At 40.3% G+C, this 23,837-nt stretch overlaps 6 protein-coding genes across 6 annotated transcripts; 4 read left to right on the forward strand and 2 right to left on the reverse strand.

Moving 5' to 3' along the window:
- The first annotated feature begins 175 nt into the window (after nucleotides 1-175).
- Nucleotides 176-8,305, forward strand: EV154DRAFT_490184 (uncharacterized protein). The gene is made up of 8 exons (XM_051599394.1): nucleotides 176-503; nucleotides 566-681; nucleotides 755-1,542; nucleotides 1,694-1,789; nucleotides 1,852-2,339; nucleotides 2,416-2,758; nucleotides 2,816-7,601; nucleotides 7,661-8,305. The coding sequence occupies exons 1-8, from the start codon at nucleotides 352-354 to the stop codon at nucleotides 7,858-7,860; spliced, it is 6,969 nt and encodes a 2,322-aa protein (XP_051463426.1). The 5' UTR covers nucleotides 176-351; the 3' UTR covers nucleotides 7,861-8,305.
- Nucleotides 8,306-8,367: 62 nt separating this feature from the next.
- Nucleotides 8,368-10,622, forward strand: EV154DRAFT_490191 (putative integral membrane protein conserved region-domain-containing protein). The gene has a single exon (XM_051599395.1). The coding sequence runs from the start codon at nucleotides 8,523-8,525 to the stop codon at nucleotides 10,542-10,544; it is 2,022 nt and encodes a 673-aa protein (XP_051463427.1). The 5' UTR covers nucleotides 8,368-8,522; the 3' UTR covers nucleotides 10,545-10,622.
- A 246-nt stretch (nucleotides 10,623-10,868) lies between these two features.
- On the reverse strand, nucleotides 10,869-13,087 carry EV154DRAFT_410226 (ligand-effect modulator 3 family; the record flags this gene model as incomplete). The annotated part of the gene is made up of 9 exons (XM_051595389.1): nucleotides 10,869-11,099; nucleotides 11,320-11,387; nucleotides 11,477-11,547; nucleotides 11,587-11,684; nucleotides 11,742-11,871; nucleotides 11,929-12,016; nucleotides 12,201-12,428; nucleotides 12,490-12,807; nucleotides 12,883-13,087. 9 exons carry the CDS (start codon nucleotides 13,085-13,087, stop codon nucleotides 10,869-10,871), a joined length of 1,437 nt encoding a protein of 478 aa, XP_051463428.1.
- Nucleotides 13,088-13,784: 697 nt separating this feature from the next.
- On the forward strand, nucleotides 13,785-14,832 carry EV154DRAFT_490197 (inositol oxygenase). Its single transcript, XM_051599396.1, has one exon. It carries the CDS (start codon nucleotides 13,946-13,948, stop codon nucleotides 14,822-14,824), a length of 879 nt encoding a protein of 292 aa, XP_051463429.1. The 5' UTR covers nucleotides 13,785-13,945; the 3' UTR covers nucleotides 14,825-14,832.
- Nucleotides 14,833-14,838: 6 nt separating this feature from the next.
- EV154DRAFT_490198 (major facilitator superfamily domain-containing protein) lies at nucleotides 14,839-16,603 on the reverse strand. Its single transcript, XM_051599397.1, has one exon. The coding sequence runs from the start codon at nucleotides 16,540-16,542 to the stop codon at nucleotides 15,025-15,027; it is 1,518 nt and encodes a 505-aa protein (XP_051463430.1). The 5' UTR covers nucleotides 16,543-16,603; the 3' UTR covers nucleotides 14,839-15,024.
- A 6,211-nt stretch (nucleotides 16,604-22,814) lies between these two features.
- EV154DRAFT_410632 (methyltransferase domain-containing protein) lies at nucleotides 22,815-23,836 on the forward strand (the record flags this gene model as incomplete). The annotated part of the gene is made up of 2 exons (XM_051595409.1): nucleotides 22,815-23,399; nucleotides 23,456-23,836. The coding sequence occupies 2 exons, from the start codon at nucleotides 22,815-22,817 to the stop codon at nucleotides 23,834-23,836; spliced, it is 966 nt and encodes a 321-aa protein (XP_051463431.1).
- Nucleotide 23,837: the final 1 nt, after the last annotated feature.

Here is a 23,837-nt window from a genome sequence, read left to right on the forward strand (position 1 = left end):
GGAAAAAGTGTACACAAGAAATATAACAGCAAAAAAAGATTCCAGCTGTGCTTAAATCGGTTATCGTACGGTGTTGCGGGAAATTACCCAGCTCGGGGGGAAACAAGATTGATTAGGGGGGAGGGGTAGAAACACATAATTTTTTTTTTTTTCGATTGTTCCACAGGCCTTTGCCTTTTATTTCACATTTTTTTATTTATTATTTTTCTCTTTTCTTCTTTTGATTTCTCAAGAATAATAATCGAAAAAAAAAAAACTCTTTTTTTTTCTTTTTTTACACGTTCTGGACCTTTCTTTCTTACATTTGCTCCCTCGACCAACGCAACTCTTAAAGAAAAAAAGAAACTAGTCATGTCGAACTCGGGATCGACGGGATCGTTTACAGATTCAACTGGGTATGGTGTATTGGGAGAAACACTACAAATTCCCAATTATCACTTTAAAGCTGCTCCCATACCTAGTCTAGCCCATGGCGAAAATGTCGATATAGTCTTTGGCTACAGGTATACCTCCCCCCCCCCACTTTATATATGTAAAGCATCCAACTGACACAATCATTGAATAGAATCTCGAATAAAAAACCAGTCGTTGCCAAAGTTTCACCTAATTCTTTGCGCCTAGAAAGAGAATATTATATCATGAAGCGACTATTTCAATTGAGCGATGGATCTTCGTTTCTAGGTAACCCAAAAAATTGCAATTTCGGAGTTCTTCTGTGCTAATCCATAACTTAACCCAAAAAAAAAAAAAATAGTTAGACCATTGGAATATGTTCATTTACCCTCTGGCTTAACAGTGGTCATTTACGCCGACGAAGGTCAAAACTATTTAGAATCGAGACGCCAATCGGACGAATCGTCCTCCTTATCAAAATATAACACAGCCTATTCCGAAAAGAGTTCAAACGGTACATCGTTGGGCAGTGACAAGGACGATAAAAGCAAGCGATTCCACCATCGCTATGACAACCATATCATGAACAACAATAATACGTACAACGTGGATTATTATTCACAATCTATCCCTTCGACCTCTGGTTTACCGACAGCCGGTCCGGTTTATGATCTCGGTACCTTTCTTCGATTTGCCATCAAGTGCACGGATTGTTTAGAGTTTATTCACAAGAACAATGTGGTACACGGTGAGGTCAGATTATCTGCCTTTCAATGGTCGGGCGAAGATTCAGCCAGAGTCAAGATGTGGAATTTCGGATCGGGCACAAAGACATTAGAGACCTATCTGACCAGCGAAGGATGGCGAAAGACGGCTAATAACAAGGAATCCATGGTCATGTTGCAGAACTTACTGGTTTACATGAGTCCAGAGCAAACCGGAAGAACCACCTACGTACCTGATCATCGTTCCGACATTTACTCTTTGGGCATTGTCTTTTTTGTGTTACTGACAGGAAGAAACCCATTTGACGGTGGCCCGCTGGATATCTTGAATGGCATCCTCAGTCGCAAAATACCCTTGATTCACGAAATACAGTTGGAAGTACCGGAAGTGGTAGCACGCATCGTAGAAAAAATGACGAATAAAGTAACACCAAATTATTTTTTCTGGAAAGGTCAAAATCACCCTAATATTTTTCTTCTCTTTTTTCCTGAATCTTTTCTTTCTTTCTTTTTCTTTCTTTTATTTATTTATTCTCTGTCTCTCTCTCTCTCGATCTCTTGATTGCTCTCTTTAGTCGCCGGATGATAGATATAGCAGTGCATATGGTATCAGAGCAGATTTAAAGGAATGTTTAAAACGTCTCAAATTCGCCTCTGAATCTGCACAAGAGGTAACGGAAGGTAAACAAATAAATCCACACACACATCAACTCACTTCTTCAAAAAAAAATAGGTCATCGAATCCTTTCCTTTAGCTGAACGCGATGTAGCCTCCGTCTTCACCTTGCCTAAAACTATTTATGGCCGTCAAGCAACTATTGGCGAAATGACCTACATCATTCAACGTGTAGCGGGTGTATACAAATCCATCCGTAGCCGACGCGAAAAGTCACATTCGACCGGATCGACGTTACAGACCATTACCAGCGATCATTATAATGGGGGAACCGCTAGTGTCAGTGACAGCGGCATGAGCGACCATTGCTCTGTGCCTGACTCCAGTAGCTGTCCCGGTGTCGGCCCCGTCTTAAGCGCTGTCAAATCCAACGCTTCGCCTAGTTACTGCAGTGGATTTGAAGGAAGCGATATCTCCAGTGGCAATGGTCGTATTGCCTCCGGTCATCATCGTCAAGGTGTGGAGATTGTGGCTCTTGCGGGTCCCGGTGGGGTTGGCAAATCCACTGTGTTTGGTGCTGTTCAAAACGTGGCAAGACAACACGGGTAAAAAAAAATTCTTTTTTTGTTAAAAAAAAAAAAAAAAAAGTGATTTTGGTCATGATTTTAATTTTATCGTTAGATATGTGGCATCATGCAAACTAGACTCGAGACACAAGATTCCATACAGTTGTATTTTAAAATCCTTGTCTCAAATTCTGCAGCAAATTCTGTCCGAATCGGAAGAGGAGATTCATGCATTTTACCTTCATATCAAGAACCATTTGGGGGCACAGTTTTGCAAGATCGAATTATTGGCAGACCTCGTGCCTGAATTAAAACCCTTATTGGATCCCGTTGACAGTGAAGACTCGGAAGATCCCATCAATGTCGTGCATTTGGATAATGTCGAGACACGCATACGTTTTCATAACCTCTTTGTTGAAGTCTTTCGTGCCCTCACACAATGGCGCATGGTCACCTTGGTAAGTCATTTAAAGAGAAGTAGAAAAAAAAAAACTCACTTCGTTTGTATTTGCTAGTTTCTCGATGATTTACATTTAGCAGACGACCCTTCACTTGAATTAATTGAAAGCATGGCAGCCTCACGTTTAAAGATACTGATCTTTGTAGCTTACCGCGACGGAGAAACCACGCCAGCGTTAGAAAAATTGCTGAGCAACGACTATGCCACCTTTCATCATATCAAGGTGGACGCTCTTGATTTTGACTCGTTAGTTGATTACATCGGCGACGCTCTCCACCGTCCACTGGAAGTGGACCGTGATTCCATCTTACCCCTCGCTGATATTGTCTATAAAAAGACACGCGGAAACGCCTTTTACACTTCACAGCTGCTGGCCACGCTGGAGAAGAAAAAGATGATCTTTTTTAACTGGGAAGAGAACGAATGGGATTATAACTTACAGGACATTCAGCAAGCCGTGATGACCAATGAAGGTGCAGACCGTGATGCCGAATTAGATATTAGCTTTTTGGTAAACCGTCTCAAGGAACTACCCCTGGACGGTCAAAGGCTTCTCAAATGGGCTTCATTTGTAGGCGACACTTTTTCATGGAACACCGTTAAACATTTGATGATTCATTCGGATCCCGAATCCGAGTTCTCGGATACAGACACGATCATGTCCGATTCTACCAATCGTAGTCTGGCAGACAACGAAGACGAGGATGTCAGTATGGTCGTTGAGTCCTTACACCCCTTGATCAAGTTCTCGCATAACACAGGCAGTACAGGCGGTAGCAACAGTAGTCACAGTGGGAAACGTACCTCATATCACGAAGGAGAATCCGAATCCTCTTCGCGTAAAAAGAAGGCTCGTGATCCCATCAACGGTTTACAGGCGGCACTACAAGAAGGGTATATTTTGCCCTTGGAACAGGACGAATTTAAATGGTCACATGATCGTTATTCTCAAGCGGCCATGGAGCTCGCTAACCCCAAAAGTCGAGCCAAGATCCATTTACGTATCGCGCGATATCTTTTACAAGAAGACAACGTGGATAGTTTCCTGGTATGTGATCATTTATTGAAATGTCTGAGTCTGGTACAAGAGTTGGAGGAAAGAGCGTGTTTCAAGGATATCTTTTATGAGGCGGGTAACCGTGCGCGTGCGTCAGGTGCGCACAAGATGGCGTTTGACTATTACAAGGCGGCTATCTTGCTACTGGGATCGGATACATGGGAAAAGGAATACACTACCACGCACTATCTGTATTCAAACGCAGTGGCTCTGAGTTGGGTGGTGGGTGAATATGATACGACGGAGGAGTATTTGGACGCCATCTTTCAACATACCACCGACCCCATGGATCGTGTTACAGCGTATCGAATTCAACACAAGTACTTTTTCGCACGCCAAATGCATGAAGAAGGAGCGGAAGCCCTACGACAATGTCTGATGGAACTGGATATGGAGGATTTCATGTACAACAATACACGCGAGGAACTGGATAGTGAGTATGCTACGGTGGTCAAGATCATTGACCGACTGACGGTGGATGACATGGTCAAGATGGGGGCCTGTGATGACGCTAAACTGAAATCAATCATGAGTATCCTGGAAGAAATGTGTACAGCGGCGTATTGGCTCGGTAACCAAACGGAGATGTTTTACTTGGCTTGTAAGATGGTACATCTTTCCCTGGCCAAGGGTATGACGTCGGTGTCTGGTATTGCACTTGTATTTATGGGTATGTGTTCAGTGGAGGTGTATCATGAGTATGTGTATGGCGAGGAGCTAGGATCGGCGGGTGTAGCCATCAGCGAGAAATACGGTGGTAACAATGAGAAGGGTCGTGCCGGTTTTTTGTACGGTAATTTTTTACTCATGTGGAAACATCACTATCGCGAAGTCGTACCTCTATTTCGGTCCACTTTACGACTTTCCCTGTCAGCGGGAGACCGTATCTATGCCTCCTTCTCACATCTGCACATAGCCACCAGTCTTTATTATCTGGGCGATAATTTGGCCAATACCTTGGTAGAAGCCGAGACATGTTATGATGATATTCATGCTTGGTCTTCCTCCGTCGACACCAATATTTTAATCATGGCGGTGATTCGTACCATCAAGGCTCTCCAGGGTCATACCTACAATACATCTCCCTTTGAAATATTTGATGGCGATGATGGGTTTAACGATATTCACTTCATCTCGGAAAGCTGTAAACAAAGTTCCAACTTAAACGTGCCCTTGAACTGGTACGATTCTTTCCGTCTGGTCCCTCTCGTGCTCTACGGTCATTATGAGCATGCTATTGCAGTAGGTTATATGTGTATTCGCGGTATCCATAACCATCCTTGTCATCGGCACACGCGTATGATGCTTACCTATCATTCCTTGGCCATCATTGAGAAACTCCGCTGTGAGGAGGATCTGGACAGCGAAGAACGCGATGTGTATATGAAGCGTGTTGAGGCTAATCAAGTACGTATGGAAGAATGGGTCAAGTATTCCAAAGTGAATTTTAGCATGTGGTATACCCTTATTGAAGCTGAAATATCATCCCTGTCCAACGACATGGCTAAAACCATCCAGTTGTATGAGAAGGCCATTGATCAATGCCGTGAGGGAGATTGGTACATTGATTTATGTGTGTGTCATGAATATGCTGGTGGATACTATGCACGTATGGGATTGAAAAACGCTGCGTATGGATTATTGAAAAAGGCGCAAAATCTATATGTGAATCATGGGTCATATGGTAAAGCCAATCATTTGGCCTTGAAATACAGTGCCTTGTTAAGTGAATATGAAGACGATCGCATTGATTCTCATGATACGGGAATACAAACGGATCCTTTCCCCTTTTTGGGTCCCCAGGGAAGTTGGAGTACGTCCTCTATGGGTCAAGTAAACACGATCAATGAACCCTTTGTCTCTGAAACCATCCCGCCCGTGACCACCGAACAAACTCTCCTGACATTGGATATCCTGGATATGGCCTCTATTCTCAAGAGTTCACAGGTGATTTCGTCTGAAGTGAAATTTGATAGTTTATTAAAATCGGTGATGGCTATTATCTTGGAGAACTCGGGTGCGGATTGTGGTGCTATTATTGTCAAGGAAGAGAAATACGGCATGTGTGCTTATGGAAGTCAATCGGATGGATCCATGACGTTTGACCCCCCACGACCTTTAGCGGATGATGATGGATTGGTCTCCAGTCGTATTGTGCACCATACGATCAATACGGGTGAAAGCATCTTTATTCATAACGTCGATCAAGATCCACGGTTTGCAGTGGGACCCTGGTATGAACGTGTAGGAAGTAAATCGGTGATCTGTATGCCGATTATCCATAAGAGTGCATTGGTGGGTTGTTTATTTATCGAAGGATCCTCTGGTATTTTCACACAACGTCATATCACGGTGTTGAGCCTACTCTGTCAACAAATGGGCATTTCCATCACCAACGCCTTTTTGTTCAAATCTGTGCAACGTGTGACGATGGCCAACATGCGCATGATCGAGATGCAAAAACAAGCGTTGGAGGAAGCGCGACGAAGTAAAGAAGCAGCGGTACGCGCCACAAGATTACGCGAGATCTTCCTCGCTAACATGAGTCATGAGATTCGAACCCCCTTTTCCGGTTTCTACGGCATGATTTCCTTGCTGGCTGAAACATCCTTGGATAACGAACAACGTGATCTGGTCAAGACGGCTAAAGAATCGTGTGAAATCCTGTTACAGATCATTGATGATTTGCTCAACTTTTCCAAGTTACAAGCGGGTAAAGTCACACTGGATATCTCGCCCATTGTGGTGGAGGATATCATTGCCGATGTGGTGGAGATGCTGATTGCCATGGCCATTCAAAAGGGCATTAATATCTCCTATATCGTGGAAGAAAATGTACCACCCGTGGTGATGGCAGATGGGAATAGGATACGTCAGGTGATTATCAATCTGTTGGGGAACGCCATTAAATTCACACACGAGGGAGAGATCCGTATCAAATGCTCCTTGGATACCACCACGGTGATCAATAACAGTAAAGGAGATCAAGTCAACCTGTTGTTTGAGGTGATTGATACGGGTATTGGCATCAGTCAAGAACAACGCAAAGTGCTGTTTGAACCGTTCTCACAAGTGGATGGCAGTACGACACGTAAATACGGTGGTACAGGACTTGGATTATCCATCTGCCTACAATTGGTACAATTAATGTCCGGAACGATTAACGTCTCAAGTGTGCCTGGGAAAGGTTCTGATTTTTACTTCAGTATCCAAGTTTCTAAACTCCGTACACAGCAAATCAAGGGTTTACAGACGGAGTCTTACCGCGATGATCGTAAACAACTTTTGCAGTGTATTCAGGGTATTCGTGTGTTGGTGATATCCAAGTACGCGGCAACGATTGACATGGTACGAAGTATTTTACCGGGTATCCACGTGGATGGCGTACTTCAGATTGAAGAATTTAATGGATTAGTCAGGCAACACAAGTACGATGTGATTATTGTTGGACTGTTTACCAATCAAGACATGTCGGCCAACGCTTCGTCCACCTGGTTAGAGGATGCTAGCAAATTGAATCGGGATGGATTGATCATCATTATGAATTATCCTGCGGGGGGTATTTTAAATACCGTCAATGAACCTGTGTCTAATGAAAAGATGCACTGTAAATCGATACGTATGGCAGTTCCTTTGCGTCGCATAAAGCTCTTGGGTACCATTGCCGAAATGTTGAAAAGGGTGACGCCTGTTAACAAGGAAAGTACACGAACTAGAGCTGTTCAACTGATCACGGAAGAAGAAAGAAAGTTATTTAGTACAATGAACATTTTAATTGCTGAAGGTAAACCTTATAAAATCGGATCTTGAATATATGAACTAAACCCTTTCGTTCATTGTTAGACAATCCTGTTGCACAGAAACTACTGCTAAAACAACTTACCCGACTGGGCTTCCAAGTGGAGTGCGCCAACAATGGTCTAGAAGCGGTGAATGCATGGAGTAACCATCCCATTGGATTTTTTGTCATGGCCTTTTTTGATCATCACATGCCCAAGGTAAAGCACTTTTTCCTATTATATTTAACAAGTATATATAACTGACATATATAAATTTATTTTTGTTTAAAAAGTGCGATGGTGTGGCAGCGACGAAACGAATCCGAGAAATTGAAAGGGAAGAAGAACGCAGTGTTAGATTTCCGATTGTTGCATTGACAGCAGATGTACAAGAGAGTGCAAAGAAGGTGTGTATGGCTGCAGGTATGGATGGGTATCTGACAAAGCCACTGAACCAAAAGATTTTGGCTGAAGCCTTGAGAAAGTATTGTCAACGTACGCCCATGATTGAATCATTGGCTATTACAGATAAATGATGTCAACCCTCTTTTATTATTATTTAATTATTGTCTCATAACCACAACAACCATCCTATTTATATTACCCCCCCCTCCCTTTTTTAAAACACACACTCTTTTTCAAAAAAAAAAAATCTTTTTTGTACAGAATTAATAATTAAAGTATTTACACATAGAATAAAAAGAGAGGCTATTTTCGTGCTTCTTTGTGATTTTATTGCATTTTAATTTGAACAAAACTTGTTCCGACCCGAAAAGCCAAGAACCATGAGGTCACAAGCACGAGCTGTGACCCAACAACAAACTCCCCTTTTTTATTTTTATTATAATCTCCCTCTTTTTTTTTTCCTCTCTTCTATCTTTTTTTTTTTTTCTATTACTCATGCAATTCATTTTAGAGATAAATTCATGGTCTCTTTCAATTTCTTGGTTGCTTATTTAATAGGTGGAATCACATTATTTCCACTCACCGTCGTTTTCATAGCGTTACTCTATATTCTTTACCGTCGAGTGATATTACCACTACAGTCTATCTTTCTCGTCAAGTCTCCTCATGAGCCATGCGGAACGAATTACAACACCTCATTACCCACCAAAGAACCCAACGAAGATACCACTGTCCCCAGTAATAGTAGTCCGCTGTATAAAGTAGGCTGGTTACGAGTTTCACGAGACGAAGAACAAGCGCTACCGGATGCCTCGATTGGGGATATGGTGAAATCGTATATCTCCGGTAAAGTCAGTAAACGAGAATCAGCCAATGTTTATTTCGCCGTCTTGAAATATAGCACACTCTATCTCTATGACTCTGAAAAGCAATTGGACAGTAAAGGTGTCATCATGTTAAATACCTACACGGTCAAGACGCATCCACCGGGTCTACAGGATTTCGAGCTGTTCTCTAAACCTCATTTAATTAAATTAAGTCATGCACAAGACGACGATTTGTCATATTATATCAACTGCAACCGATGCATTGACAAGGAGGATTGGTTTTTCGCCTTGATACGTGGCAGTAAATTACCTTCCAACAACAACCAACAACAACAACAACATCAACAGGTTGACAAGACTCGGTTTGACCAGACCGCCATGAATCATTTGATCACCATGGTTCACAGTGACGAACATCAATTTCAAACCCAATGGTTGAACGCTATCTTGGGTCGCATCTTCTTTGGTGTGTACCGTACGGATGATGTAAAGGAAGCCCTTTACAAGAAAGTCATGTCGAAACTCGACAAGATTAACTCAAAGCGACCTCCCTTTTTAGGAGAGATCACCGTACGCTCTGTTGATCCAGGCCATGCTTTACCCCGTTTTACGCAACCCAAGCTCCTCGGACTCAGTCCCACAGGTGAACTATCTGCTGAAGCTCACTTGCATTATGACGGTGGTTTCCGTATCGAGATTGAGACCGAACTCAAGTGGAAATACTCTGACCTGATGAGACCCTTAACCATGGATATTGTGTTGGGAATCACCTTAAAGGAGATCCAAGGTAAATTTCTTATGAAAATTAAAGAGCCTCCTACCAATCGTTTTTGGTATGGCTTCTATGAATGTCCCAAAATGGAATGGAAGGTGGAACCTGTGGTATGGGAAAAACGTGTGGGTTACTCTGTCGTCATGAAGGCCATCGAGACAAAGATCCAAGAATTCATCATGGAAACCATGGTACTGCCAAACTTTGACGATATCACTTTTTTCCCCACTCATGGTGTCGGTGGGATCTTTGAGACCAAACCAACATCAGCCGATGAGCCAAATATACCCGAAATAGCCTCAAAGAGAGATAAGGTAGAGAGACACAAGCATGATGATGATGTAGCCTTGTTGACCAGTGCAAAATCATTACCTGAATTATTCTCATCCGTTTCCTCCTCCACCACCAGCACCACACAAAACACATCCAAACTACGAGATGAATGTATACCCCATGCTAGCTTACCGGATCCGGTTATAGCAACACCCATCACCTCACCTATGCTGATACCATCGGATGATGCACTACCAAGGGGACAGATGGCCATGTCCGCCAGCCCTCATGGCACAGACGTATTCGCTTCCTCCTTGCTATCTTCTTCACCGGACTCGATGAGTTCCTCACCTTCTTCTTGCACCATGGATGATTCCCTTCGTACATTAACCCAGGTGTCTACAGACGATACAAACATGATTGTATCACCTTCCACATCCACCACTACATTATTAGCATGTGATCCCAGCATCCAAATCACTTATTCACAAGATTATACCACAGGGAATGACACCCACGTTGTGATGGAAACGCCGCATGTGAGATTAAGAAAATCTTCGTCGTTGGCCCTTCTTCGTCCCAAGACAGGTGCTTCTACTGCCATCAATGTCTCGCCTGCTATGGCCCATAAAAAGGATATGGATTCCATCTCTAATGTCGTTTCTCTTTAAATATCATTTACCCTTTTTTGTACCTATAACATTTTCAAATAAATATACATATTAAAAAAAAAAAAATTATCGTTTGATGTGATGGGAGGGGTTTATTGTTGTAAATAAAATCTAAACTAGACGGCAACATAACCACCACTTCCGGGACGACGTGACATGACAGAGTCAACAACGTGAGCGAAAAGATCCTACAAGAAAAGAAAAAAGATGAGTAACAAAGAAAAGAAGAAGGAAGGAAGGTAGACTTTACTCTGATGAGGTAAGGAAGATCAAGCCAAAATTCTACAACAAATAAAAAAAAAACAATGAGTATTTTTATTATCTCTAAAAAAAATAAAACTTACCGAGATGAGGAATGAGATCGCGACCTCTGGCATTATAGACTTTAAAGTTATAAAATGCACCTCCAATGAAATAAACCGCAGCCAAGACAAGAACAATGGTAAAGAAAATACCCATACCTGACATACCCTTTGATTCTTCTTCCTTCTTTTTGTCATCTCCGTTCTTATCATCCTTGTGATCAGGTACCTTTTCTCCAGCCTTGATACTATCCTTATTTTCGTCAGTCCTCCTCTCTCTCTTTTTTTCCCTAAATTTTCACTTACGCGCATGCAAACACTGTCTTCCATTGGAGGTTTAAAACATTGTTATTGTAAGACACAACAACAGGGTTTTTAGCCTTATCCTATTTGTATGTACGTCATAAAAAGTTCAGTTCTCCGATCCCCTCCTCTTTTTTATATATATATTTGGGTGTTATAAAAAAACTTACACTACGGGATTGAGATTCATCACATTCTAAAGTAATCGAAGCGGATTGATCATGTTTGTTAAAAGTTCCTCCGTTTAACGTCAAGACGTACTGATACCCACCTACAGACCATGTTAGTCCCCCTTTTTCCTCCTCTTTCTCTTGTCAGAATACTTACTCTTGGTGGCATCGGCTTCAGCATCAATAGGTTTAAATTCGGGTTTTAACTTGCTATACATGATGTTAGTTCTCTTTTGTCCCCCTTTTCAACTCTTGTATATTATTTACTCTTCCACATCCACGGCGATATTTTGTACAATGGCGACGAATTCCGTTTCTTTATCATCTTTGAGCTTTTTAGCATACACGGTTTTTCTACAAATGAGCTTTTTTTTTCGGGATGAGTTTTTTAGCATGTCACATTAAAAAGAAATAAAACTTACTGCTCCTTTTGTACAAATGTCTGTATTGTCCTTTTCATCAGGAATAGGAAGTGCCTCACATAAATTTAATTGAGTGACAATGGAAAGGGTTGTGGGTGGTGTGGATTCGTTCTGGTATACAACAAACTCTCTACATTGAATGGTTCAGCTTTAAAGGATGACGCTTTCTTCGGTGTTTTTTTTTTACCTGTTGAGTGGGGTTAAATCCAATTGTAAGTCTTTGTTCTCAATAGGTTTATAACCCGCTTGACAATAACTTTGCAATGCTAAAGCCCCTGTCGAACAAAATAGAACTGCTAAAAATGAAGCCTTCATTTTATTTATTTATAAAAGATGTAATAAAAAGAGAAAGAAAAAGAGAGAGGGGAATAATTTAAACCTCCCCCTAGTAAAGAGATTCTAAAAAAAATGTGTGTGTAATGCTTGTGTGTGTGACTTAGTCTTTATGAAGATGCGTACGAGAATTACTGGGTAATCCTCCACCGGGTTGATTCCAAGACAAGTAAGATTCATCACCCAATTTTCTTGGTTTAATCAAATGACGTAAAGTAAAGAGGATACCCAAGACAATGCATAATGCACCAATGGACATAAAGGCGATCCCCAAGTAAGGATTACGACCTCCCAATGCTGTGGTGGTTGACAACACGAGCCATTTTGTACCACCGTACTGAAGCGTGTCAAAATCTATATAGGTTTTTTGTCAGTTCGTGTGGTCCCTCCCTCTCCTTTCAAAAAAAAAACTCACTCATGTCAATGGAGACGCGCCATCGACCTGCTGGTAAATCTTGGTCATCATTACGAGCCCATATTTTACGAAAGTCAGGTAATGCTGCCACGTGCATCCATACCATGAAACGGTCTTGGGTGGATAAATCAGGCGGAGGAAATTCTTCCGTGTATTGACCATTAGGGTACCGCAGAGCCCAATTGGGTGGTGGCACAATTTCAGAAATTTGATACTTTGTAGGTCCATATTTCTGTTTATCCGTTGGCCAAGCAATTCCCTTTGTCGTCATTTCGTACGTACCCGTCGCATCCACCGACGTTAAATTCGAGGCAGTGTCTATTTCATTTTTTAGTTATTTTTTAGTCCCAATTGAATCCCTCTACCCAGAAAAAGAAGAAAAAAAAAACGAACCGTTAAACATGGAGTTGGCAATGAGTCCACACGGGTAAATGACTTTACCATCACTAGAATAAGCCAAAGGATCACAATTGGTACGTAAAGTAGCAGACCCCACACGGTCTCCTAAAAACTGATCAAAGTCAAAGTTCTTGATATACTGTCGATGATTTTGATAAAAGTTGGTTAAACGATAATACATAAAGACGGGACCCTTCATGGTGGTAGGGACAGTAAAGTCAATAGTGCAACGAGGGATCTGTAAACGGTTGGGGTTTTTCCATTCGGGGTCAAGAAATTCAGTTGCGTTACTGTAGCTGTAAACGGGTGCCTGCATGCTGGAGAAATCATAGGATGCGTCTGCGATTTGGTAATCGTACAGTTTGGGCTCGAGGTAGACGGGACTGGTGTATTGTTGACAGTAGGAATAATTAATCATGATTTGGTCCACTTTGTTGCTGTTCCACCAGAGTAGACCGCCCGTAGGGCAGAAGAGAATGCCGATAAGGAATAAAGTAGGTAGGACGCTACGTGGTGTCATGACGGGTTGCCAGGCAGGTAACCGTTGTTGTCGAAATGCGCCATCTTTTTTATTTTGTAATTAGTCTTTAGGTTGCTAGGTAACTGTCTCTCTTTCTCTTTTTTTTTTATTATTTTACCAACGGGTTTTTTGCTTTTTTGTACAAGTTCGGAATCTTGTTCTTTTGCCATAATGTACAACAATAAGAAAAAAAAAAAAAAAAAGAATAAATATATATTTTTTTTTTCTGCTTTTTTTTAAAAAAAAGTAGAATGATAAGCCGGTAAATCATTCACCAAGATCAGTCACGATACAAAAAGCAAGATCGGCATTGTTGTTCTGCTAAATATTAAACCCGGAAACCTATTGTCAACTCCTTATAGTGTTTATTTTTCCCACAAAATAAAGGAGACGTTTTATCTTGAAAAGCGTGAGAGAAAAAGAGAGAGAGAGAGGTAAAAGGAATATTTAAACAAGAACTAACTTTTTTTTTCCCTCTCTCTCTCTCTCTCTTTCTTTTCCCTTTTAACAATCAATCAATCAAACTAACAAAAAAAAATGAGAATTATATCCAGTCAATTATCAGAAGCCATCAAGGTAACAGAGGCATGGGAAGGTTTTATTCAAACAAAATACGGTACGAACAAATCCGACAAAGAGACAAGCGCCTTTCGTGATTACACAGTGGCAGATGAGGAACAACCCTTAGTCTCTGCTTTCTACCGAGAAAACCATCAGAAGCAAACTTTAGCTCATGTCCTTCACCAAAAGAAGCTCTATGGCAGCCTAGATCATGCCGTCATGGGTATCTGGGAAGCCCTCGAACTCCTCGATACCTTGATCGATGAATCTGACCCAGACACACACATGACTCAAATCGTGCATTCCTTGCAATCCGCAGAAGCCGCCAGAAGAGACGGTCAACCACGTTGGATGATCTTGACCGCATTAATTCATGACCTTGGCAAGTACCTCTTCTTTCTGGGTGAACCTCAATGGACTGTCGTGGGGGATACTTTCCCCGTAGGGTGTGCCTTTTCTCCCAAGATCGTCTATCATCGTTACCTGCAGGAAAATCCAGACCATGACCATCCCGTGTATTCCACGCGCTATGGTATCTACTCCCCTCATTGTGGTCTGGACAACGTTCATCTCTCCTACGGTCATGACGAATATTTTTATCAAGTGTGTAAGAACCACGGTTTACCAGCAGAGGCGTTGTATATTCTTCGCTATCATTCGTTTTATGCCTGTCATACAGAGGGAGAATATGCGTGGTTACTCAATGAGAAGGATACCGATATGATGCCATGGGTCAAGACTTTTAATCAATATGATCTTTATTCTAAAGCAGAAGCAGTACCGGATGTAGAAGCGTTAAAACCTTTTTATTTGGATCTTATTCATGAGTTTTTTCCTCAACAAATAAAATGGTAGTGATAGTCATTATATATTTTTTAAATATTTTTTTTTATTATATAAGAGAAACTATGGTACAATGATTAAGAAAAAGAGAAAAAGGGAGTAGGGTAAAGACAAGAGTATGTAAAAAAAGTAGTAGTAGTAAATGTGTGTTGAAAATATGTAAGAGAGAAGAAGAAAAAAAAAAGTGGAATATAGGGTGTGTGTGTTTTTTTTTATGTCTCGAAAGACTTGACAATGGCTTCAATAGATCTGTTCTTTGTTTCAGGGACTCTGAAGAAAGTAAAGACAAAGGCCATAGCGGCAATAGCAGCAAAGATGGCAAAGGAGTAACCTTGGATCTTGGCAAAGATAACAGGGAAACATTGACCAATCAAGAAATTCATGGCCCAGTTGACAGCAGTAGCAACAGATCCGACAGCAGAGGAAGCATAGACAGGAGACATTTCAGAGGTCATCATCCAGGGAATGGGACCTACACCTACAGCAAAGGAGAGAACATAACCAAAGACAGCAACGACTAAAAGAGCACCAATGTTGTAGACATAACCAATGATCAAGAGTACAGAAAAGATACAGGCACCTGCTTCGGCAATTAAGAGCAAAGGACGACGACCCATACGATCCACCAAGATCAAGGAGACGATGGTAGAGACAAAGTTGACAACAGTAGTGACGATAGCCATGTACTTGGACATATCAGCATCGAAGGACATCTTGAAGATGGTAGTGGAGTAGTACATGACAGCATTCATACCGATCAATTGTTGGATGACATGGAGAAGAATGACAGTAACAGCAATCTTGCGGATAATAGGGTCTTGGAAGATTTGGATCATATTTAAAGTAGGATGAACAAAGTCATCATCACCTTGAGGCTTGGCTTCCATAGTAGCAGCAGCACCGTCTTCAAGGTTGGTCTTATCAAAGGAATCCTTTTCGATGGACTTGACAGCTTCGATTTCGTTGATGTTGGTGACAGCCTTGGCAGCAAAAGTACCGAGAATACCTTCGACTTGTTCAAAGAATTCACGCTCGATGTTGGCATTGGGACGAAGTCTTTGAAGGTTAGCACGGGCTTCTTCAAGACGGTTTTGTGTGATGAGGTAGCGAGGAGATTCAACACATCCGGCCATCAAAAAGAATTGGGCGATAGCAGGGATAGCGACGATAGCATAATTGATTCTCCAAAGGGGAACATAGGCAAGAGGAAGACCGACGACGGAAGCAAGTAAGATACCAATGACAATAGCAAATTGGTTACAAGTACCCATGGTACCACGACCCTTGACAGTAGAGATTTCACCAACGTAAGTAGGAGTAGTAAGAGAACCAAGACCACAAGAGAGACCACACAAGATACGACCAATGATAAACATGGCAGGGGAGACGGAAGCACCGATTAAGACAGCACCAATGATCCAGCCAATGTTGTTGAAGATGATGGTCTTTTTACGACCGAATTTTGTTTGAATAGTACCACCAGAGATACCACCAATTAAACCACCTACACAGAAAGAAGAAACAGCGAAACCCCAAAGGGCATCGTTCATGGGGAGACAATCGGGGAAAGCACTGTTAGCGATATGAGACATGCCGTTTTCACAAGCATGAGTGACTTCTCCGGGAACGTTGGCAGAACCAATAACCCAACCGTTACTGAAGGAGCCAAGACAGGCAATGATGACACAGTATACCATGTATCCTGGTAATTTTAAATCGAGAGAATCCATTAAAATATTTTTATAAAAGAGATGAAATATAGAATGAAGAAAATATAATAATAAAAAAAAAAAAATAGGAAAACGGGATCAAAAACGTGTTACTTATATACTTTTTTTCTTTTCTTTCGGGATCAGTGTAATTTCTTTAAAACTTCCCCGCGTACTTAATTTGGAAATTATTACTTTGGTACGACCCTTACTGAGAAAGAAAAAGTTATTTTTGTCACGCCACCTGTACGACACTTCCATGATTCATCATTCTCCATTGGTCCTCTTTTTTTTTTTTTTTAGCTTGGGTGGGTATAAAGATATCTTATAGGTTTCGTTGTTAGATAGCCTTGTGCAAAATAGGTATTTTAGAAAAAAAAAAAGCATCCAATGTTTATGTCTCTAAATAAAAAACAATTAGTTCAGGGACGTCTGGCCCTTTTTTTTTTTTTTTGGATATGGTACGGAGACAGCGGAAAGGCAAACACAGGCGATGTTTCATTTCAGCTGGAAATTGTCCCGGGAGATCCCCTTTTATTTTATTTTTCTTTTTTAAACAAGGTTTCTTTTTATTATTATTATTGAATGTAGTACTCATAAAATATAAAAGTATAACTTTTTAGCACTGCATGCATACACACGCACACGCACACACGCACACAAATAAAAAGAAGGGAACCTTTTTTTTTTTTTTTTTTTTACCCAATTGTTCCCTTTAGATATTTCCCCGCCTTTACCAGTTAAATTGAATGTGCGTCGATCGAAAATGGAAAGTCGAGTGGGGCATTTTACTGGGGGTGCCTCTCTGTCTTTGATCACCGACGTCTCTCTCTCATTTTAATATGGATTTGACCCTGTTTTCCCTTTTTCGGAAAACAGCCCTTTTGTCTATTGGTAATATGAATTCTGCTTTTGCATAGATGATGTATAATCACTATTTTCTCCCCCTCCCCCTTCTCTTTTCCCTCTCATTTTGTATGGAATCTCTATCACCTTGGTGATGCCAAGGAAACTTGAATAAAGCCAAATGATTGCAGCAACGGGACTTGAAAAGCTTGTTTTTAAATTGATTATGTAAAATATCCGTGGAAAAATTTATTCACAAGTCCCCGGAATAACTATTATTTATTAAAAGGGGTGTATCCAATCAATGAGTATATGACCCGAATGTTTAAAAAAAAATTGTCATGAGCACAAAAGTCATCCTAAATGCTTTTCTTATTATTTAACTTTTACCCATTTATTTATTACCACTCTTTAAATGGGAAAGCAGACAGCTCTAATTAAATTAAAAAAAGGACGGGTAAAGGGAAGGGACCTTTGGAAGAATTACAAGTTGTGTAGGTCTGTTCTTTTTTTTCAGTCATTTACCGTCTTCTTACCCCATTGGCCCAGTAAAAAGGTGGTATGTTTGAGTGATGTACCCTAGCCTAGTAAAAAAAAGTTCCCGTAATTACCCCCACCCCCCTGAACACAACCGAATGGGATAGACGTCAAAATTACCTGTAAAAGTGGGAAGATGTGGGATAATTTTTTTTATTTGGGAAAACAGTAGAGAGATCTTGGACATCTCTCTCGTCACCTTTTTTTTTTTACAAAGACTCCGATTTTATTCACACACACGTTGGTCTTTGCTTATCATCCATCTTTCCCCCAAAAATAAACTTTCTTCTTCGCGGATAGATCGGCCGAAATAATAAGCCTTATTTCTTATTATCGGGCATGACACAGGTATATATCTCTGCATTATGCATGTATATTTTTCCTTCCGTCAGTACATGTATATCTACTAAAATACTATTTATTAGCATACGTCCGTTCAATGGGACTTTTTTTTTGTTTTTATCTGTCTCTATCGCTATTGGATGAAAGAATTGGTTATCTCAAATTGGGAAACACGCAACCCTGTCAAAGAATAATCATGATGTAATCCATGTTCCCACTCCATTATTGGCAGTACAATCTCCTCTCCCGTTTTTTTTTTGGGGGTGGGCCTGTAACCACTGGCTATTTACAATGGCTATTTACAGTCTATAGCGTATACAATGATGATGGCAGGACAGATTCTCAGAGTGGTGCGTTTGTATACCATGTCATTGGTAGCATATAAAATGAGGATATCACATGTTAAAACAGACTCGTCTAGAATTCACACCTGAAAGAAAATGACAGGCCACTCGCACAGCACCGTACCCTCTAAAGACGTACAAGAAATAAACGATAAGATCCCTAAAGGTTTAAAAATAAATGGTAATCTATCTCAATCATTATTAATAAATGGCTCACTTTTGTTCCCGTTCTAATGTATGGTACATACCCAATGAAATGAAACATGCCATAATTTAAAAGTGGGAGCGGGGAGCCTCAGGGCGAAAAATAAAATAAAAAAAGAATGTATCACCTCATGACCCTTTTGCCATGACGACATGAGAGGATTTCTTAGATATTAGCAAATGTATCTGTCCCAATAGAACGTAGAGAAGAATGGATTTTCATGTTCTTTTTCAGTGACGGCATCATGATATAGTTAAATCTTTTTTTTTTGACATTTGCTTTTTAAAAATGACATGCCGTGTGAGAAAGTCAATCAGAATAAAGTGAACACACGCACACACACAGACACCTGATAAACAGTTACTGGTCTGAATGTGGTGATTCATAGAGAGTGTACAATAAATTATCATCGTGCCCTCTTTTATTACGACAAGGGTGTATATTATTTAGATAGTTAGTAAAAGTGATATAAGTCGACTCAAAGATTTCTAAATCATTCCACAAGTCACTGTAGCTAAAGATCACACTACACTCATCGGCTAATATATTTCATTTGTTTATGTGTTTCCAACGAGTTAATGGGATCTTATATGTGGAGATTATTATTTTACTTGATTCCCAATGATTAACACTCCTACACTTACAGTGAAGTAGTATATATATATATGTATATTCTTCTCTCTTACCACTCTTGTAAAATAAATAGGTTTACTTTTTATGATCACACATCCTATTATTTTATTTGCTTACAAAATGTTGCTGCAATTAAATTTATTTACCCCCTATTTTAGTGTACTTTTTTTTTTTGTTTATCTACCAAGAGCATGAAAAAGCCTTTTTGTAATGCAGATGGTCAATGTATCCCTTCAATATAACTTGAAGGGCTGTCATAAGTCATCTTTATCTACCGAGTAGTAATTTTCAAAAAAGAGAGCATTACTTTTACATGTCAGGATTTTTTTACGTGCTCCACATTTTTTGCATAATAATTTTCAAGGTAGTACAAACCTCCCTTTAATTTTGGGTTAGCTAATAATCCATATAACATAATCAAACTGAAACCTCCATGGAAGTGATAGCCACAAACTCTCACACAGTCTCTCTTTATAAGTAGGAAGAGGCACCTCTCTTTTTTTTCGCTGCTCTTTCTTTTTCTATTCATGAAAAGTAATAATGTTGAACAAAAGGCATTGCAGCAACGCTCATCTCGGTCTCCTCTCCAAATAACAATGGTGCGTCTACTGGGTCGTAATGTCAAACAATGGTCTCATTAAGATTATAAAAAGTCTTATAGAGAAAGAAGTACGCGTTGTATGGTGTACGTGTATGCCCGTCTTTCACACCTCCTGGACCTGTATCGCCAATGTCAAAGCATGTTGGTGTCCTTGTAGCTATATTTTAAAAATTAATATAGGTTATTGGCTCTCTCTCTCTCTCTCTCTCTCATAAAAGTCCAATAAGGATAAAACCAAAATAATGGCTCCACAACAAGTGGCCTGTTGACTGAATACTACTACTAGGATCTGACAAGTATACGCGTAATGCACTAATGAGAAAAAAAAATCGGTGTCGATAACCTTCGTTGACACCACTCTTAATACTCTATTTGGCCTTTCAAGTCTTGTTTGCTCCGTCAATAATACATCTACTTCACGTCTTGCAACGCTGATAAAAATTACTTGTGTCCGATTTTTTAACTTCATGATAATCTCACTACTTATACCCAAACCTGTTGCACTATAGGCATAAAACATACCCCACACGCACACACACACACACACACACATCCCTTATACCCAAGTAGAATGCTTTAGAATATGCTCTTGATACCCATGGCCTGGTGTTGTAGAAATAGAATTATCCCGGTGTCATAGATATAGAATATACCCTCAATACTCAAGCCTGGTGCTATTCATTATAATCATCACCTATACCCACAAGCCTGCTGCGGATACCCAAACCCAGTGCTTTATGATAGAGTAAGTACACTTGATGCTTATATCCGGTGCTGGGAAAGAAGATACCCATTTTATCTATACAGCCTGATGCCATACCCAATTATAGTTTTTTAGAGAGGATGTAGAACTAGAATAATACACACGCCTATACCCAAGCCTGATGCTAATTCAAATCATTTATCTGAATTCAGCGCTATAAACATAGAAGATACCCTCAATATACCCCTCCCCCCCCACCCTTCCCTAGGCTGACGCCTTAGATATAGAGTATACCCGAGCCTAGTACCATGCATGTAGAATACATCCAATTTACTATATATGCCTGATCGTGGTGTTGTAGAAATTAAAAAAGAAGACGCAGAACTTATATCAACATACCCAAGCCTGGCCATCAATTGTCATTTTTGATATTTGAAGCTGGTGATATCAAAATATAATCACCTTCTATCCCTCCAGAGACTGATGCTGTAAACATAAAAAAACACTCTCAACACCCAAGGTCCTCCTATCTGTTGCTATAGAAAATAGAAGATGCCCACCTATACCCAAACCTAGCGCTTTAGAAGAATAAAGCAATCCCTAATTATTCAAGCCCAATGCTATTCAAAACCAACAAGCACCCTATATACCTCCCACGCCTGACGATTTAAACATAAAATATTTAGCTTTCAATGCAAAATAGCAAGCCTGGTGCTTTAAAAATCCAATAAGACCTTTATACCCTCAAGTCTTTTAGCCAGAAACAAAGAATACCCAAAGTACCGAGCATGATGCATTTATCCCAATCCTGGTGTTTCATAAATTAAAAAAACAAAGATTATTATCAAATACATACCCATATACCCATATACCCATATACTTATATACCCATATACCCATATACCCATATACCCATATACCCATATACCCATATACCCATATACCCATATACCCATATACCCATATACCCATATACCCATATACCCATATACCCATATACCCATATACCCATATACCCTTATACCCATATACCCATATACCCAGACTTGATTGCACCATTCTAAACAATCATATCTTATTTATACCCAACCTTGGACAAGATTAGATGAAAGATCGAAACAGCTCCAAAGAAAAGCATGATGGAACAAGCGGTGAAACAAGATTTTTTTTTAAGGTAGGGTAGGGAAAACTTGATTCGAACAGAGGAGTATAAATCAAGGCAAGTGTTGGATATTCCATTTTTTTTTTTATTCATGCAAAAGTTGTCTTCTTTGGTAAAAAGGAGGTAGATAGGCTTTGTACTTAAACCTAGGTTTATTCGTTGTGCACGATGGTACACTCCCCCCCCCCCCTCTCCTAGCCAAAGTAAAAATGAATCAGCAACGGCAACGGGCAAAGGATATGAAGGATGCCAATTTCAAAGAGAATAATATCACTTTACCCAGGATTCGTCATTATGCAGCTAATAAGTCCTTCCTCATTGATTTATTTTAGAAGGGACAGGTCGCGTGGGATAAGCTTTTTCGGTAACCAGGTGAAAACGTCGGTAAATCAAAAAAAAGAGAGAGACAACCACAAATGTTATTTTTTTTTTCGTTGAAAGGAGGGTTTTATATTCCAGCATGTCAAACTCTTTTCCGTTACCAGCAAAATACAGCCATGACAGTCCAGAAGAATACCTGGAAAGACTCATGTCGTTTTACAAGGAATACCATTGGTTAATTCATGTACTTGCCTTTAACTTCGTAACACTTTCTGAATGGGAGAATTTTCCTCTCGAATGGCGAGAAGCGCTTACCGATCGCATGCAAGGTGACAATTGGGCCATGGACATGTTGGAATTGACCTCCGAAACCAGTGATCATGTAAATGGATGAAATATGATAGGATAGAAAGAGAGAGAGAAAAAAAAAAACTAAACAAAAAATTAAGTCGATTTGGCCGGAATCGCTTCAACGGTATTTAGATGCAACTCGCGACCTAGCTTTACCTCGTGTAGTGAATAAAAAAGAAGAAGATCAAGGCATCAGTAAACACATTACGTGTGGTATGAGCGATAAAAAGATTCATGAAGTAGAATTGATGAGCCACTTGATTAAAAGTGTGGCTGATGAACGAGGTATTCACTCAGTCATTGACCTTGGCTCGGGTCAAGGGTATCTCTCACGAGCACTGGCGTTTGATCAAGGGCTTGAAGTATTAGCAGTGGACATGTGTGAGATTCAAACCACTGGCGCTAAAAAGTACGATCAAAAAGCCCTCAAGTGGTTAAAAGAACAAGACAACCATCCCAATCTAAAGCATGTGACGGAAAAAATCACTCCAGAGAACCTAGCACAAGTCTTGGCTCGCTGGAGTCCTGATTCTCCCGAAGAGAAACGTTGGTTGGTTACAGGCTTACATACCTGTGGAGATTTGTCGCCCATGATCTTTAATTTGTTTGCACAAAGTGAACAAGTGGCGTGTGTGGTGAATGTAGGATGTTGTTATAATGCATTGACAAAGGAAGGGTTTCCCATGAGCACCTATTTAAAGGAAAAAGAAGATCTGATTAAAGTGGGATCAACGGCCAAAGTGTTGTCCTGTCATACGCCATCACGATGGTTGGAAGAAGGAGAGCAATGCATCAAGGCCTTTGACAATTATTACTTTCGAGCCTTACTTCAGGTATACACTAGATATATGTGTGAGTGGCTGTGGTAATACTAAGATTATATTACTAGGAAATGTTGGTGGAGAGAGGATTGTCTGATATCAATGATCCTCCTCGTTTGGGTAGAATCAAGCAAAATAAGGAATTTGTACCGTTTGTGAAAGCGTCCCTAAGACGATTGAAATTAGGAGAGGATACGATTACAGCCGAAGAAGCCGAGATGCATTATGAAAAGAGTCGAGCAAAGGGAGTGGATCGACAGTTTGTGACGCTTTGGATATTGCGTGGGTTGTTGGCACCTATTGTAGAGAGTATTATCTTGGTGGATCGATGGATATATTTACGTGATTGCATTGAAAAGAGTCAAGATGAATACAAGGGCGCATGGATGTATCCATTATTTGACTTGGATGCTTCACCACGAAATGTAGTATACATTGGATCAAAGTAAT

Source organism: Mucor mucedo, assembly GCF_025094135.1.
Source record: "Mucor mucedo strain NRRL 3635 chromosome Unknown EV154scaffold_2, whole genome shotgun sequence".
In the NCBI taxonomy this organism is placed as follows: domain Eukaryota; kingdom Fungi; phylum Mucoromycota; class Mucoromycetes; order Mucorales; family Mucoraceae; genus Mucor; species Mucor mucedo.